This window comes from Hyperolius riggenbachi, chromosome 5 (genome assembly GCF_040937935.1).
Source record: "Hyperolius riggenbachi isolate aHypRig1 chromosome 5, aHypRig1.pri, whole genome shotgun sequence".
Classification (NCBI taxonomy): Eukaryota; Metazoa; Chordata; class Amphibia; order Anura; family Hyperoliidae; genus Hyperolius; species Hyperolius riggenbachi.
The window spans coordinates 201,418,933-201,435,784 of NC_090650.1; the positions used below are offsets into that span (position 1 = coordinate 201,418,933).

General features: G+C 45.6%; 1 protein-coding gene across 4 annotated transcripts in view; it reads right to left on the bottom strand.

The window, feature by feature from the left end:
* Positions 1-16,852, bottom strand: part of PDE1C (phosphodiesterase 1C) — a 1,357,122-nt gene that overhangs the window by 416,775 nt on the left and 923,495 nt on the right. For all 4 annotated transcript variants that reach the window (XM_068236575.1, XM_068236577.1, XM_068236578.1 and 1 more), the window contains one exon: positions 1,450-1,566. In XM_068236575.1, coding sequence (XP_068092676.1) covers positions 1,450-1,566 — 117 coding nt within the window. The remainder of the gene's footprint in view (positions 1-1,449; positions 1,567-16,852) is intronic.

Here is a 16,852-nt window from a genome sequence, read left to right on the forward strand (position 1 = left end):
TGGAGTGCCAAGGTTAGCCATCACTGCACTAGATGTTGTTTATGGCAGCATCTGCTCAGTAGTGGGTCAGCCAGATTAGCTGTTGGCATGTTTTTTAGAAGATGGCAGGTCCTGACTGTTTGTGAATATGCAATCTACTGATATACAGACAGGTCTGAATAAGAAATTCATTAGTGATGATCGGAATCTGCTTATTACGAGTACATTACATTTTTGCATAAAATTTTGCAAATACATTCACACATATTTACGATTTCTAAATTCAATTTTTTTTTGCATAATTAAACTTAATTTTGTGTAATTGTGCTTAACTTTGCACCGACTTTAGTGGTTAATAGTAAAGCCCCATTCATGCTACCATCACTAAAAGAAATCGCTATGTATGTAAGGGAATAGTGGGGACAAGTAAAAAAAAAAGTCAAAAAGACCTTATGTTTTTTGAGAAAATCAACTTTAAAAATTCAAAGGAAAACTGTTTTTTTGCCTTGTTCTCACTATTCTCCTTAACATACATAGCAATTTTAGTGACAATAGCAAGTGTGGGGGCTTTACTATCGACAACTAAATTGAGCGGGAAAATGCCCGTAATTGCGAAATTATGGACTCTATAGTATATACAATTATAAGAAAAACAAGAGAGAGCAGAAGTACTGCGTCAAGAGAGAGCAGAAGTACCGCGATGACGCGTACAAGGGTACGCGTCATCTACATGATGACACGTACCCTCGTACGCGTCATCGCGGTACTCCTGCTGTCTCTTGACGCGACTTACAAAAGTAAACAGGAAGTGCATCAGAGAGAGGGCGGAAGTACCAGATGGTACTAGCGCCTATGCTCTCCGGCTGCCCGCTTCCTGCCCTCCTCCTGCCAGCCTGCAAGGTACCTTCGGGGGACTTAGATTTAATTTTATAGGGTCCAGCAGAAGGGAGAGCTTAGCGGGGAGGGGTGGAGGGCATTTCCGACCCCCCCCCCCCCCCCCACGCTCGGGGCATGCTCTCCCTTTATGCTGGGTCCCTATAGGGGGCTATGTTCGGCCGGACACGGCTGTGTTCGGCCGAACAAAGAAGGCCTGTTTGGGTTCGGGCAGCGTGGCCGAGCACCATCCCGAACACCATGAGGTGTTCGGGGGGTGCCGAACCGAACCCGAACAGGCCAAAATCCGGGCGAACCCGAACAGTGGCGAACACTGTTCGCCCATCACTAGTGCTCACCACTAGATTTCATAATCTTTCAAGATATCATTATTATCAGTTAGTAAAATGTGCAACATGTATACCTTATCAACCAAAAATAAATATTTTTAGCTGAAAAACACTTGTCAAAATCACAGACAATCATATATTTAGTATACACTTACGGGACTCTAAATGTAATTATTTTACCACATTCATAGTTCCTGTCTGAAAGATAGCATAGATCCAAAAACGAAAGCCTTTAGAAGGTACTCACCTTAAAACGATTGATCAAATCATAACGTGTGAGCAATTCATAAAAGATGAATTTAAGTGCATGATCACCACTAGCATCATTTAGTGCAAATACATCAAAGGACCACTTGTCAACATTCTGCAAGAGAGAAAGATGTAGTTGTTAAAGAAGAACTGTAAGAAGATGTTTTTTCTGCAAAACAAAGGAAAAGAGCGTGTGTTAAAAGGAGAAGATGAGAAAACCAAAAGAGAGAAAACAAATTCTCTTAACCTGTCAGTGACGTGTAAAGTGCCTCATACAGATTGGGAGATATCATGATTACTACTGTTGCCTAGGGCTAGAGGTTTTTTTTTTTCTACGGCAATTCCCTTAGTTTAAGACCCCCCCCCCTTTTTCCTTATATAGATATCCAAGTTTACCAAGATTGCTTAGAGCCCTGTTTCACACTGAAAATCGGTGCAAAATCACTGGTATTTTGCTGCAATTCTGTTCGCAATTCTTGTTCAGGGTGCAATTCTCCTTCCCGGAATAAGAATTACAAATGCAATCGTGGAAACATTTTGCCCCGATTTTCAGAATGAAGCAGACTGCTTTTAACGCTGTGTTATTTTCTGCTGTTTCTCTGCTCTCCACTAGGCTGCTTCATAAATGCTGTGTCTGGTACTGTGCTGATGCTGGTGCTGCTGCTATTTCTCTGCTCTCCACTAGGTTGATATGCCAATGCTGTGCCTGATCCTTCTATGTCTACAGTATTATAAGGCTCGATTTCTCAGCAATGGTGGTAACTAATAAGAGGTCATTAAACTTCTTTGTGACTGTAGGTCATAATTTCTCTATGTGGGAGTTGAATGAGCAGCAGTAATGTAAGTGTGACATATGGCTCACAGTTCAAATAAGAATATGGGACTCAAGGAAAGTTTTATTTAAGATTAGTTCTGCAGATACAATAACTTATCTCATAAGATTTTTTGTTTCAATTCTCATTTGCTTAACCATTCCAGCCGACGGGTTGTCAAAGCTGAGTTATCACCGGTTTGTGCTGCTCTTCGCACGAAGCTCCCGCGCGCAAAGTCCCATAGGGCTCAATGGACGCTGCGCGCGAAGCACGGCACACTGCGCGCAAAACTTTGCGCGCGGGAGATCGCGCGAGTTTCTTCTTATCACTCCTAAACTGAGTTTAGGCGTGATAAAGGGCTTTTCACAGGCGTGCAAACACTTTGCACCGCTTTGTGAATCAAGCCCATTGTATTTGCCCATTTGTCCCGGTTATTGCAACATTTAAATTATATCCCTAGTACAATGTTTGGTGACAATATTTTGGTTCATTTTTTCAGTTCTACATACATCACTAATCACATGCCTATAATTTAATAATAATAATAATAATAATATACCCTCTTGACATACATATTAAAACATTTTTAGTCCCTAATGTGTGTTGGTGTAATTTTACTATTTGGCCACAGGATGTCCTCGCCCACTGTTTCCTATAAGAGTACAATAAGTACACTTAATAGGAAGTAATGCGTTACAGTGTTACTTCAGAAGTGACGCAGCCAACTTATCGATGCCTGCGATCACGGTTGCCTGGAGGGGAGATGAATGAGAACAAAGTTCACATTCATTAATCTAACGATTGGTAGCAGGAGTGGTGGAAACGAGTGAGCGGGAGGCAACGCATCAATTGAGTATGATCACTGTTTTTGAACAAAAACAGTGATCATTTTCGGCAGACATGCACAGATTGGCTCAGGGGACTGAGACTCCTCAGACGTGAGCCTCACGTCCCTGTGGCTACAGCAGAACCTGCCACGGACATGAGGCTTATGTCTGGGCAGCAGTAATGGTTTAGGAACCAAGTGCTAAAACTGTGTTGTACATGTAAGCAAGCTGAAACAAAGTTTGTCATTAAAGGACCACTATCGCAAATAATGTAAAATTTTAAATACATGTGTACACATTCAAATGAGAAGTATATTTTTTCCAAAGTAAAATGAGCCATAAATTTTATCCTATGTTGCTGTCGCTTACAGTGAGTAGTTAACATCCAACAGAACCGACAGGTTTTGGACTAGTCCATCACCTCATGGGGAATTCCCAGGGTTTTTTTATTTTGAAAAGCATTTTATGGCAGTTGTTCTGTGGAGGCTGGCCAGCATCTTTGTATGAATCCTTTTCAGGGAGTGTCTTTATAAAGAATAAAATCCATGCTGAGAATCCCCTGTGGAGAGATGGATTAGCCCAAAACCTGTCGGTAATGTCAGATTTCTACTACTTACTGTAAGTGACAGCAACATAGGAGAAAAGTAATTAATGGTTTATTTTACTCTGGAAGAAATGTACTTCTTATTTTTACATGTACACAGTGGCGTTCCTACCATTGGGCGCAGGGGGGCGTGGCACCCTGGGTGACTGACAGCCAGGGGGGTGTCGCCACGACCTCTCATAGTTGCATAGCAGGAGTGGAAGAGCAGTGCTAGAAGGAGGGGTAGCAGGGACAGCGGTGGGGAGGGGGGACAGATCCCCCCTCCCTCACCTGGGTCCCCTCCTTCTGCCTCTCTTCCCCTCCAAAATGCAGGCAGTGGGCACCAAACAGGCAGGGCGGGCAGGCGGGCGGAGAATACTCACTTCACTTCCGTGTTCCAGCTGCTGGAACACTGCTTTGCCATCACGTGCCTCTTCTGCGCCTCCAATGCCATGACCAGCATTGAAGGCGCAGAAGAGGCACGTGATGGCGACGCAGCGTTCCAGCGGCTGATACGCGGAAATGAGGTGAGTTATTCTTCTCCCGCCCGCCCTGCCTGTTTGGTGCCCGCTGCCCCCGCTGTCATTTTGGAGACTTAAAGAGGCAGAAAAAGGGGACCCAGGTGAGGGAGGGGGGGGATCTGTCCCCCCACCCTGCCACCCCTACTTCTAGCTATACTGGGGGGCCACTATACTAGCTACACTGGGGGCCACTATACTAACTATACTGGGGGCCACTATACTAGCTACACTGGGGAAGCTATACTACCTATACTGGGGGCCACTATAGTAGCTAAACTGGGGGCCACTATACTAGCTACACTGGGGGCCACTATACTAGCTACACTGGGGGCAGCTATACTACTTAAACTGGGGACCATTAATATACTAGCTATACTGGGGGCCACTATACTAGCTATACTGGGGGCAACTATACTAGCTCCACTGGGGGGCAGCTATACTACTTACACTGGGGGGCCACTATACTACCTATCTTGGGGGTAGCTATACTGGGGGCCACTATACTAGCTACACTGGGGGCAGCAGCACTACCTACATTGGGGGCAGCAGCAATACTTCCTACATTGGGGGCAGCAGCTATGCTGCCTATCCTGCCTATCCTGGGGGCAACTATGCTGCCTATCCTGGGGGCAACTATGCTGCCTATCCTGGGGGCAACTATACTAGCTATACTGGGGGCAACTATATTGGGGCAACTATACTTCCTTCACTGGGGGCAACTAGCTACCTATACTGGGTGCAACTGTGCTAGCTACCTATACTGGGGGCAACTTACATATACCGGGCAACTATATTACCTATATAGTGGGCACCTATACCTGGCATTACCCGCCGTGGCGTGCTTAGTATGCCACACTTGCTCCTTTACTTTTTTTTGTCTTATAATACCCAGCACCGGGTGTCAAATGCTCTAGGTATGCCACTGCATGTACACATGTATTTTACATTTTACAATTTTCGCGATAGTGGTCCTTTAATCCAGGGGTCCCCAACCTTTTTCTGCCCTGGGACCGCTATCCATTCCAAACTTCTCCCTGGGGGCCGAGGGGTGGGGGGCGTACATGGCGGGTTTCATGGGGGGGTGGTTGGGTGCAGTGAAGGTAGCCAGGTACAGGTATAGGGTATATAGGTATAGTTGCCCCAGTATAGGGAGTATAGTTGCCCCAGTATAGTTACCTCAGTATAGCTAGTATAGTTGCCCCAGTATAGGTTGTATAGTTACTTCAGTATAGCTAGTATAGTTGCCCCAATACAGGTTGTTTAGTTATCCCATTATAGGTAGTATAGTTACCCCAGTATCGCTAGTATAGTTACCCCAGTATAGGGAGTATAGTTAACCCAGTATAGATAGTATAGTTGCCCCAGTATAGGGAGTATAGTAACCCTAGTATAGGTACTGGTGCCTCCCTCCCCCGCAGCCACCGCTCGGATACCTTAGCTGGCGGCTGCTTCCTCTTTCATATTCCTTTGTCCATCCCTCTCCTCCATGTCCGTCTTTTCATTCACAGCAGCGCGTCTTCCGGCTGCTGTGAACAAGCAGGAAGCACTTCCTGTAACTTCCTGACATTGATTGTCAGGTATAGGTGACAGTGCAGCTGGCCATAGGTAGTGAACATAGAAGGGTATACTTAGCCAGGCACGTAGGTAGACAGGGTGTCATGGAAAGGCAGGGGTCCCCTCTAGAAGCCCCACTAGTTCTGCGGGTGCTAGCCCGCTTTCACCTATACCTGACAATCAGATATTTTTGATCACTAGCTTTTTCAGATTGATATGTTTGTTTTTGCACTTGTCATGTGTTCCATATTGTAGATCTATTTATTTACTAGCGCTGGTAATCTTTATTATTTTTATTTTAATTTTTGATGTGATTATTCTGGATGGTTTGTTTTGCCACTATTTGACTCTAAAATCTAATGAGACACTATAACTGCACTTTAATAAGGTATACAGGACCCGGGTTCTCACAGACTAAGAGCTCTATACAGTGCACTCAATACTGTATTTACTGAATAATATACACATATATATGGTTATTATACTTTGACAGGTATAATTTGATGGGGCATTTTTTGGGATGTTTTAATTGGTGTTACTTGTTGTTGGGGTTTCTACCCCTTGTACATTTTCCCTAATGGTGGATCATTGTTCAAATAAAGATCTTTTGTATATTGCAATTATCATGGAGTGATGCTGAATATAGGGTTTATTTTTCTGTTTTTGGGTAGACATTGTTACTGACCCTAGCACACCCAATTAACATTTGCAAGGGTGTGGATATCTTGTGTGTGAACAATTTTGTTTTAGTTGTTTTGCAGTTGAACAGTTGAAAAACACATGGAAATATGTTCGTGATAACTACAAAAGGGAGAGAGACAGAAACTTGACCAATAAGTGGTTCAGGGGCCACACCCCGGAGAACATTCCAATTTGAAGCCTTTCTGGACTTTCTGAAGCCACATACTAATACTGGGACCTAAGTATTGACACTGATGAGTTATATAGCCATCAGACTTTTCCAGAATAAGGTGAGGTTTATTATTATTATCCTTTATTAATAGTACAGAAGACAATCTACCAGCTGAAGAACCCACACAAACAACAACTACAGATGTGGACATAACTGAGGCATCATCAGTGGATAGTGGTGTTACATGTGTGCAAGAAGATGAGGAGAACATCCCTCTGCACTCCCCAGAGAGTCCATTCACGAGTTATACTCCCCCATGTTCACGTAATGTGACATATAGATCCAGACAACCCTCTCAGATAAAAAGAGCAGGTAGAGTGCTGTCATGGAGCGAATATGAACTTAAAATTGTAACAACCATGGAGAAGGCACTCCTCCATATGGAAAAAAGTGACGAAGAAAGAGGCAAAGTGACTGACCCCCCCTATCCAGTTTCTCCTCAATTTAGCTACCACTTTGTAAAGAATAGCGGAGATGCCGCCGCATGGGCAAGCGGCATGGCGGCCATCTCCGCATTCCAGCCGGCGGCTTCTGCCGCGCAGCTACATGCTGCTGGTTCGCCTGGTCCTTCTAGTGCACACAGATTAAGAGCTACGTGCGCGCGCGCCAGGCGACACGACCTGTATGCAAGTAAAAGATGAGTCAGCTGATCTAGCCGGTCAGCTGACTCCAGCTATGCTCTGGATTGGCTGAGTGACTGGGGCGGCGCTGTGGAGCGCTCTGAGTATTTATAGGACTTGCCTGTCAGTTGCGAGTTGTCTGCTGTTGCGAATGCTTACGTGTGAGCGCTCAGACCCTAATCAGATCTTACAGTGTGTTAGAACCAGCCGGAGCTGGGAATTCACACTTAGTCAGATTCCGTTGATAGCTTTTTGTACTATTGTATTATAGACTTGTGTACATGTCCAGGAGCAGGTTTGGCGCCAAACCCGCTCCTGGACATTTGAGTACTCCCATTTTTATGTTGCCTGAGGAAGCGGGCAGTAGACCCGTGAAACACGTTGCAAAGTGATGTTGTGGAGTAAGAATGAATCATGTCGTTTTGAACAATTGCAAATTGTCTTCATTGGGGAGGTAAGTCATCCAATACCCCCCATTTTAGAATTTTAAGTTGTAGTGGTTTTAATCTTTGGGCGCCTCTGTAACATCTTCAAATAATATTGTATCCACTGGCTGGATGGGTGTGAACACCTTTTTCTATCTACGGAGAGCGACCTTTTAGCCTGAGCGGGGACAGGCCTAAATTCCCTGTCTGCACGATCAGTGGTTGCTCAGCCTGGAATCGGCAACCCATATTTGTGAGTAACATTCCTCATATTACAAATTACATAAAGTAATAACGATATCACACCATTGGGGCTCTCGTTTCTCTTTTTGTCTGTGACACTTGTTCCCCAGGTGTATGTTGGCTGCAAGCAGTGTCTGTTGACCACCTGCTCCTCAGGAGATCATCTTGCAGCACAGTCAGTGGTCCCTGCCCCTCGGGGGTCCACTGGCTGCAGTACAGTCTGATTCCCTGCTCCTCAGGGAATCCTTGGCTGTAGTACAGTCATAATCACTCATTCCACCTGTGATCACCCTTGCAGCACAGTCAGTGGTCCCTGCCCCTCAGGTGTCCACTGGCTGCAGTACTATCTGAATTCCCTGCTCCTCAGGGAATTCTTGGCTGCAGTACAGTCTGTATTCCCTGCTACTCAGGGGATCCCAGGCAATAGCTTAGTCTTGTTCACCTGCCCTTCAGGTGATCATTCTCTCTTACTCCGCCAGTGGTCCCTGCTTCTCAGGCGTCCACTGGCTACAGTGCAGTCTGAATCCCCTGCCCCTCAGGGGATCCTTGGCTGCGATATTGTCTGTATCTGCTGCTCCTCGGGAGATAACTTCTCTTATTACTGTTGCACCAAACACTATACCACATAAGGTGTCCTGTGTCTAGCTATACTAGTATTATTGGTGATTCTGAAGCTCACCACATAATCAGGTATAGCATCTGTATTATTGGTGATACTGCAAATCACCAATAATCAGAAAAATCTGTGTTGCTGACACCAATCGTTACAGAACAGCAGACCAAACATTATGGACGCACTGCGTAGTCATGTTGAAGTCCTGACCACCGCGGTAAACGGTCTTTCCGGGGTGATTATTAACCAACAAACCCAGATTACACAACTGTCTGGGGCTGTTTAGGAACTTCAATTGATTATAAATACAGTGCGATCCCCTCCAGTCACGGACCTTCGCATGTCCGTACCTGAAAAGTTTTCTGGCCATAGATCTGACTTTCAGAATTTCAGGAATCGTGTGTTGTCTTATTTTGAGTTAAGGCCTACCTTGTCAGGAACTGAGTCTCAAAGGGTAACATTCATAAAGACCCTGTTGTCAGGTGATTCTCAAACATGGGCATATAGCCTTCATGCAGAGCATGAGGCGTTATCCTCAGTTCAGGAATTTTTTAAGGCCATGGCCATTATATATGATGATCCGGATATTGCTTCCACTGCTGAAAGGAAACTAAAGATGCTCAGGCAGGGTCGTAAATCGGTTGAGGTTTACGCCGCTGAGTTCAGGAAGTGGGCTGTGTCAGCTAGATGGGGAGCATATGCATTATTAGACTGTTTCCTGGCAGGATTGTCTGATGCAGTCTATGATCTGATGTTAGGACATCCTGAGCCCAAATCTGTAGACGAAGCAATTTCTTTGGCCGTGCGGATAGATCGCCGCTTGCGCTACCAGAAACAGATTCGTGGTAGGAATGCTATAAGATCTGTCTCATACGACTCCTCTCCACCCTCGTCACCTCCAGAGGAGCCGATGCAAATCGGATACTCTAGGTTGATGCAAGTGGAAAAGAATCGCAGAAGGTCAGAAAGACTCGGTCTATATTGTGCTGAGGAGGGTCACGTTGTCCAGAATTGTCCTAGAGAGTCGGGAGAAAGCTGCCGCCTGGGGGTAGTCAGAGGTCATACCATAGGCGAGCAGTCTTTATCTCTAAACAATAATCGTCTGTTCCTTCCTTGTTCCATGACATGGGAGGGTCAGAACAGATCCACAGAAGCCTTTGTGGACTCTGGCTCTGCAGCCAATTTTATAGATTATGATTTTGTAAAAAAAATTGGGGATTCCCTTACTTCCTCTAGACCGGCAGATTCTGGTCACGGCGGTGGATGACTCGCCATTACAGCTTAGACAGCCTCTTTTCCAAACCCCCTTATTATTGTGTAATATAGGGGTGTTACATAAAGAGAAATTACAGTTCCTTGTTTTGCCAATAGCAACCTCTACCATTATTCTTGGTATGCCCTGGTTGCAACTCCACTCTCCTCAGATTGACTGGGCTTCGGGTCAGCTACAGAGCTGGTCAACCCATTGTCATCATCATTGTTTGGGGAGAGTTGCCATTTGCGCTACCAAGATACAGGTCAAAGGGGTGTCAATGCAGTGTACAGAATTCGCTGACATGTTCTGTCCAGAGTCTGCAGATAAACTCTCACCTCTCCGGAGTTTCGATTGTCCCATGGAGTTGGGATCTGGTTGTATGCCTTCTAGAGGTCATCTTCATACTCTGTCGGAACCTGGGGGACTGGTAATGCAGGAATCCATTAAGGAAGACTTGGGCAAGGGCTTCGTCTGTCCTTCCCGGTCACCTGTAACGTATACACCAGGTAGTAAGAACGTCAAAGCAGACGCTCTATCTAGGTGTTTTGAGCCAGAGACAGTTCAGCCTTCAACCCCTGAGACCATCCTACCTCAAAAGGTGGTGTTGGCAGCTACCGAAACCTGGGAGGACTGGACGGCTACTCTGGAACCTTATCAACAGGATATTCCAGAGGGGAAGCCTGAGGGGGTTATGTTTGTGCCACTTCCTTTTCTCCTACAACTTTTACAATTATTCCATTCTCATAAGAATGCTGGGCACCCCGGGGCAGCTCGGACTCAGGAGTTAATGGCCAGATGTGTATGGTGGCCTACTATGGCCATTGATTGTAAAGATTTTGTGAGAGAGTGCTCAGTTTGTGCTAGGAGTAAGCCCTCCCGTCAGGCATCAGTGGGTACATTACAACCCTTACCAGTGCCAAATGAACCCTGGACTCATTTGTCAATGGACTTTATCGGAGAACTCCCCAAGTCTGAGGGCAAGACGGTCATCTGGGTGGTAGTTGATAGGTTCAGTAAAATGGCTCATTTCATCCCTCTGAAAGGACTCCCCTCGGCCCAAGAGATAGCTGATCTCTTCGTTCAGCACGTTTTCTGGCTGCATGGCATTCCGGAGAATGTGGTGTCAGATAGGGGAGTCCAGTTTGTGTCAAAATTTTGGAAAGCCTTTTGCCATCAGTTAGGTATGGACCTTTCATTTTCATCAGGCTACCACCCACAGACCAATGGTCAGACCAAAAGAGTTAACCAGTCCCTTGAACAGTTTATCAGATGTTATGTGGCAGATGCACAGTCCGATTGGGTAAAGTTTTTAGCGTTCGCGGAATTTGCACATAACAATCTGAAGAGTTCCTCTTCAGGATTTTCCCCTTTTCAGATAGTTTCGGGAAAATCTCCCAAGTTTTCTCCATTACCTGTGGCATCTACCCCATTTCCGGCCCTGGAGGATTGGCAAAGGGCATTGAAGGAGATTTGGGGGATGGTTAAGAGGAATTTGGGGAAGCCTTCCAGACTCAGAAGAAACAGGCGGATAAGAGACGGTCTGTAGAGTGGAAGTTTTCCCCAGGGGACATGGTGTGGGTATCTACTCGGCATTTAGCGTTAAAACAACCGTCACCTAAGTTAGGACCCAGAGTTGTAGGCCCATACCCGGTGTCCAGAAAGATTAATGATGTCACTTATTCGATTGATCTCCCAGCCAGCATGAGAGGTGTGAGATCATTCCATGTGTCTCTGTTGAAGCCTGCGGTGCACGTGGATTCCTCTCCCCCCCCCCCCCCCCCCCCCTGTGATGTTTGACGACCAACCTAAGTATGAGATCGAGGAGATATTGGATTCTCGGTTAGTGCAAAATTCTGTACAGTATCTGGTCCACTGGAAGGGGTATGGTCTAGAGGAAAGAACTTGGGTGCCGGATTGTCGCATGCATGCTAAGGAATTAAAGAAAGAGTTTCATAACTTACACCCTGAGAAGCCGGGTAGGAAGTGTCCGGGGTCCACTCCTCAGGGCAGGGGGGGGGGGTACTGTAAAGAATAGCGGAGATGCCGCCACATGGGCCAGCGGCATGGCGGCCATCTCCGCGTTCCTGCCAGCGGCTTCTGCCGCGCAGCTACATGCTGCTGGTTTGCCTGGTCCTTCTAGTGCACACAGATTAAGAGCTACGTGCGCGCGCACCAGGCGACAGGACCTTTATGCAAGTAAAGGGGGAGTCAGCTGATCTAGCCGGTCAGCTGACTCCAGCTATGCTCCGGATTGGCTGAGTGACTGGGGCGGCGCTGTGGAGCGCTCTGAGTATTTATAGGACTTGCCTGTCAGTTGCGAGTTGTCTGCTGTTGCGAATGCTTACGTGTGAGCGCTCAGACCCTAGTCAGATCTTACAGTGTGTTAGAACCAGCCGGAGCTGGGAATTCACACTTAGTCAGATTCCGTTGATAGCTTTTTGTACTATTGTATTATAGACTTGTGTACCATTCTTTAGTCTAGTTCCCAGTTGTTGAAACCAAGGACTTCACACTAGACTAGGAGATTGACTATATTACTACTGTTTATCTGTTATGATCTCTTGCTTTCCTGACTACTCTCTCGTTACTGATTCGGTACTTCTGCCTATCTGATTACTGTTGCCGACACTGCCTGTACCTTGATACCGAATCAGTTTTCCGTCTCTGTACTGTATCTGTCCGTGTGTTGCTTACCTTGCTTGTCTGACCTTTCTATCCTCACTTGTGGCTCTTGTCACTAGTGAGGGAAATCTCAAGGGCTGTCACCTAACCCTTAGGTGATCAGTCTTGCTGTACTGTCTGTGACACTTGTTCCCCAGGTGTCTGTTGGCTGCAAGCAGTGTCTGTTGACCACCTGCTCCTCAGGAGATCATCTTGCAGCACAGTCAGTGGTCCCTGCCCCTCGGGGGTCCACTGGCTGCAGTACAGTCTGATTCCCTGCTCCTCAGGGAATCCTTGGCTGTAGTACAGTCATAATCACTCATTCCATCTGTGATCACCCTTGCAGCACAGTCAGTGGTCCCTGCCCCTCAGGTGTCCACTGGCTGCAGTACTATCTGAATTCCCTGCTCCTTAGGGAATTCTTGGCTGCAGTACAGTCTGTATTCCCTGCTCCTCAGGGGATCCCAGGCTATAGCTTAGTCTTGATCACCTGCCCTTCAGGTGATCATTCTCTCTTACTCCACCAGTGGTCCCTGCTTCTCAGGCGTCCACTGGCTACAGTGCAGTCTGAATCCCCTGCCCCTCAGGGGATCCTTGGCTGCGATATTGTCTGTATCTCCCGCTCCTCTGGAGATAACTTCTCTTATTACTGTTGCACCAAACACTATACCACATAAGGTGTCCTGTGTCCAGCTATACTAGTATTATTGGTGATTCTGCAGATCACCACACAACCAGGTATAGCATCTGTATTATTGGTGATACTGCAGATCCCCAATAATCAGAAAAATCTGTGTTGCTGACACCAATCGTTACACACTTTCAGCAGAATACCAGCAGGAAAAATATTGTGTGCCCAACATATTTTAATTAAGGAAATAGAGAAATTTATTAAACCAGATCCACCTAAAGAACCCCAAGACACATCCTATTATAGGCAGACTCATATGGATAATCCCCATGCTCCATACCAACTCCCAGTACAGCCATCTTATTATGGCCAAGCTAGATATGACCATCAAAACTACTCTTTACCAACTACCTACTGTTTCTCATAGGTCCTCACACCCCTACTATCCCCCCACGCACCAGCTATGTTTAAAAGACCAAGAGCAAGTCTCCTAGACCCCTGACATACCACTCTTTACATACCTAAGTGGGCAAGGTAGTGGACATAACAGACCACAAGAAAATGTATCTGACAGTGAGACAATCAGCATGTCTCACTTCCTGTTTAAATGTAATGTGTCCACCTTACATACACAAACTGGTCATTAAGGTTTATTTGTAAAGTTGAAACTTTAATTTGTTTAAGCAGAATAGTGGAAACTGACATATTTCTACCATAGTGCACATATTTTTATTTAAAAATTACATTATACTAACAGTTGATGTGTAGGACATATAGGCAGCCGAAAGACTTTAGATGTTTATAATGTTTATAAAAGTCTAGGCCAAAATGTTTCCAGAACATTATGAAGACTGTGTGGAAAAGAGTTTATTTGAACATATGAAACATCTAAGTGTGACATGTGGAAGCTACACGCGTTATTTTTTGTACTGTGGACTTTTGATTTAAACAAAGTTTAAATTTTTTTGGGGAAAAAAAATATTGCGTCAATTACTGACAGAAACAGAAATTATAAAAAGTTAAAATGCTAAATGACTCTTTGACTTTGTTCAGTCATAAGGTTTACAACTACTGTTTAACCACTTCCCGACCGCCTAACGCAGCCTCTAACCTGCCCCTTGCGAGCAATCTGATCACCCACCCACACCGATAGATCGCCCGCAGATCCGACATCAGATCACCACCCAAGCGCAGTGTTTACATCTATTCTCTCCTCTAAACACCCACTAATTACCCATCAATCACCCATCAATCACCCCCTATCACCACCTCTCACTGTTACCCATCAGATCAGACCCTAATCTGTCCCTTGCGGGCACCCAATCACCCGCCTACACGCTCAGATTGCCCTCAGACCCCCCCTTATCAATTCGCCAGGGCATTATTTACATCTGTCCTTCCCTGTAATAACCCACTGATCACCTGTCAATCACCTGTCAATCACCCATCAATCACCCCCTGTCACTGCCACCCATCAATCACCCCCTGTTACTGCCACCCATCAATCAGCCGCTAACCTGCCCCTTGCGGGCAATCTGATCACCCACCCACACCAATAGATCGCCCGCAGATCCGACATCAGATCACCACCCAAGCGCAGCGTTTACATCTATTGTCTCCTCTAAACACCCACTAATTACCCAATCACCCCCTATCACCAGCTGTCACTGTTACCCATCAGATCAGACCCTAATTTGCCCCTTGCCGGCACCCAATCACCCGCCTACACGCTCAGATTGCCCTCAGACCCCCCCTTATCAATTCGTCAGGGCATTATTTACATCTGTCCTTCCCTGTAATAAACCACTGATCACCCATCAATCACCCCCTGTCACTGCCACCCATCAATCACCCCCTGTCACTGCCACTCATCAATCAGCCCCTAACCTGCCCCTTGCGGGCAATCTGATCACCCACCCACACCAATAGTTCGCTCGCAGATCCGACGTCAGATCACCTCCCAAGTGCAGTGATTATATCTGTTCTCTACCCTAAACACCCACTAATTACCCATCAATCACCCCCTGCCACTGCTACCTATCAGATTAGACCCCTATCTGCCCCTAGGGCACTCAATCACCCGCCCACACCCTCAGAATGCCCTCATGCCCCAGCCCTGATCACCTCGCCAGTGCATTGCTTGCATCTATTCCCCCCTCTAATCACACCTTGAGACACCCATCAATCACCTCCTGTCACCCCCTAGCACACCTACCCATCAGATCAGGCCCTAATTTGCCCCGTGTGGGCTCCTGATCACTTGGCCAAACCCTCAGATCCCACATATGTGGCACTTTTTTGCACCCTAAGTACGCTAAGGGGCCCAAAGTCCAATGAGTACCTTTAGGATTTCACAGGTCATTTTGAGAAATTTTGTTTCAAGACTACTCCTCACGGTTTAGGGCCCCTAAAACGCCAGGACAGTATAGGAACCTCACAAATGACTCCATTTTAGAAAGAAGACACCCCAAGGTATTCTGTTAGTAGTACGGTGAGTTCATAGAAGATTTTATTTTTTGTCACAAGTTAGCGGAAATTGATTTTTATTGGTTTTTTTCACAAAGTGTCATTTTCCGCTAACTTGTGACAAAAACTAAAATCTTCTATGAACTCACCGTACTACTAACGGAATACCTTTGGGTGTCTTCTTTCTAAAATGAGGTCATTTGTGGGGTTCCTATACTGTCCTGGCATTTTAGGGGCCCTAAACCGTGAGGAGTAGTCTTGAAACGAAATTTCTCAAAATGACCTGTGAAATCCTAAAGGTACTCATTGGACTTTGGGCCCTTTAGCGCAGTTAGGGTGCAAAAAAGTGCCACACGTGTGGTATCGCCGTACTCGGGAGAAGTAGTACAATGTGTTTTGGGGTGTATTTTTACACATACCCATGCTGGGTGGGAGAAATATCTCTGTAAATGGACAATTGTGTGTAAAAAAAATCAAAAGATTGTCATTTACAGAGGTATTTCTCCCACCCAGCATGGGTATGTGTAAAAATACACCCCAAAACACAACATACTACTTCTCCTGAGTACGGCAATACCACATGTGTGGCACTTTTTTGCAGCCTAACTGCGCTAAGGGGCCCAATGTACAATGAGCACCTTTAGGCTTTACAGGGGTGCTTACAAATTAGCACCCCCAAAAATGCGAGGACAGTAAACACACCCCACAAATGACCCCATTTTGGAAAGTAGACACTTCAAGGTATTCAGAGAGGGGCATGGTGAGTCCGTGGCAGATTTCATTTTTTTTTGTCGCAAGTTAGAAGAAGTGGAAACTTTTTTTTTTTTTTGTCACAAAGTGTCATTTTCCGCTTACTTGTGACAAAAATTAATAGCTTCTATGAACTCACTATGCCTCTCAGTGAATACTTTGGGATGTCTTCTTTCCAAAATGGGGTCATTTGGGGGGTATTTATACTATCCTGGAATTCTAGCCCCTCATGAAACATGTCAGGTGGTCAGAAAAGTCATAGATGCTTGAAAATGGGAAAATTCACTTTTTTGCACCATAGTTTGTAAACGCTATAACTTTTACCCAAACCAATAAATATACACTGAATGGTTTTTTTTTATCAAAACCATGTTTGTCCACATTTTGCGCGCTGCATGTATACAGAAATTTTACTTTATTTGAAAGATGTCAGCACAGAAAGTTAAAAAAATCATTTTTTTGCAAAAATTCATGTCTTTTTTGCTGAATATAATAAAAAGTAAAAATTGCAGGAGCAATCAAATAGC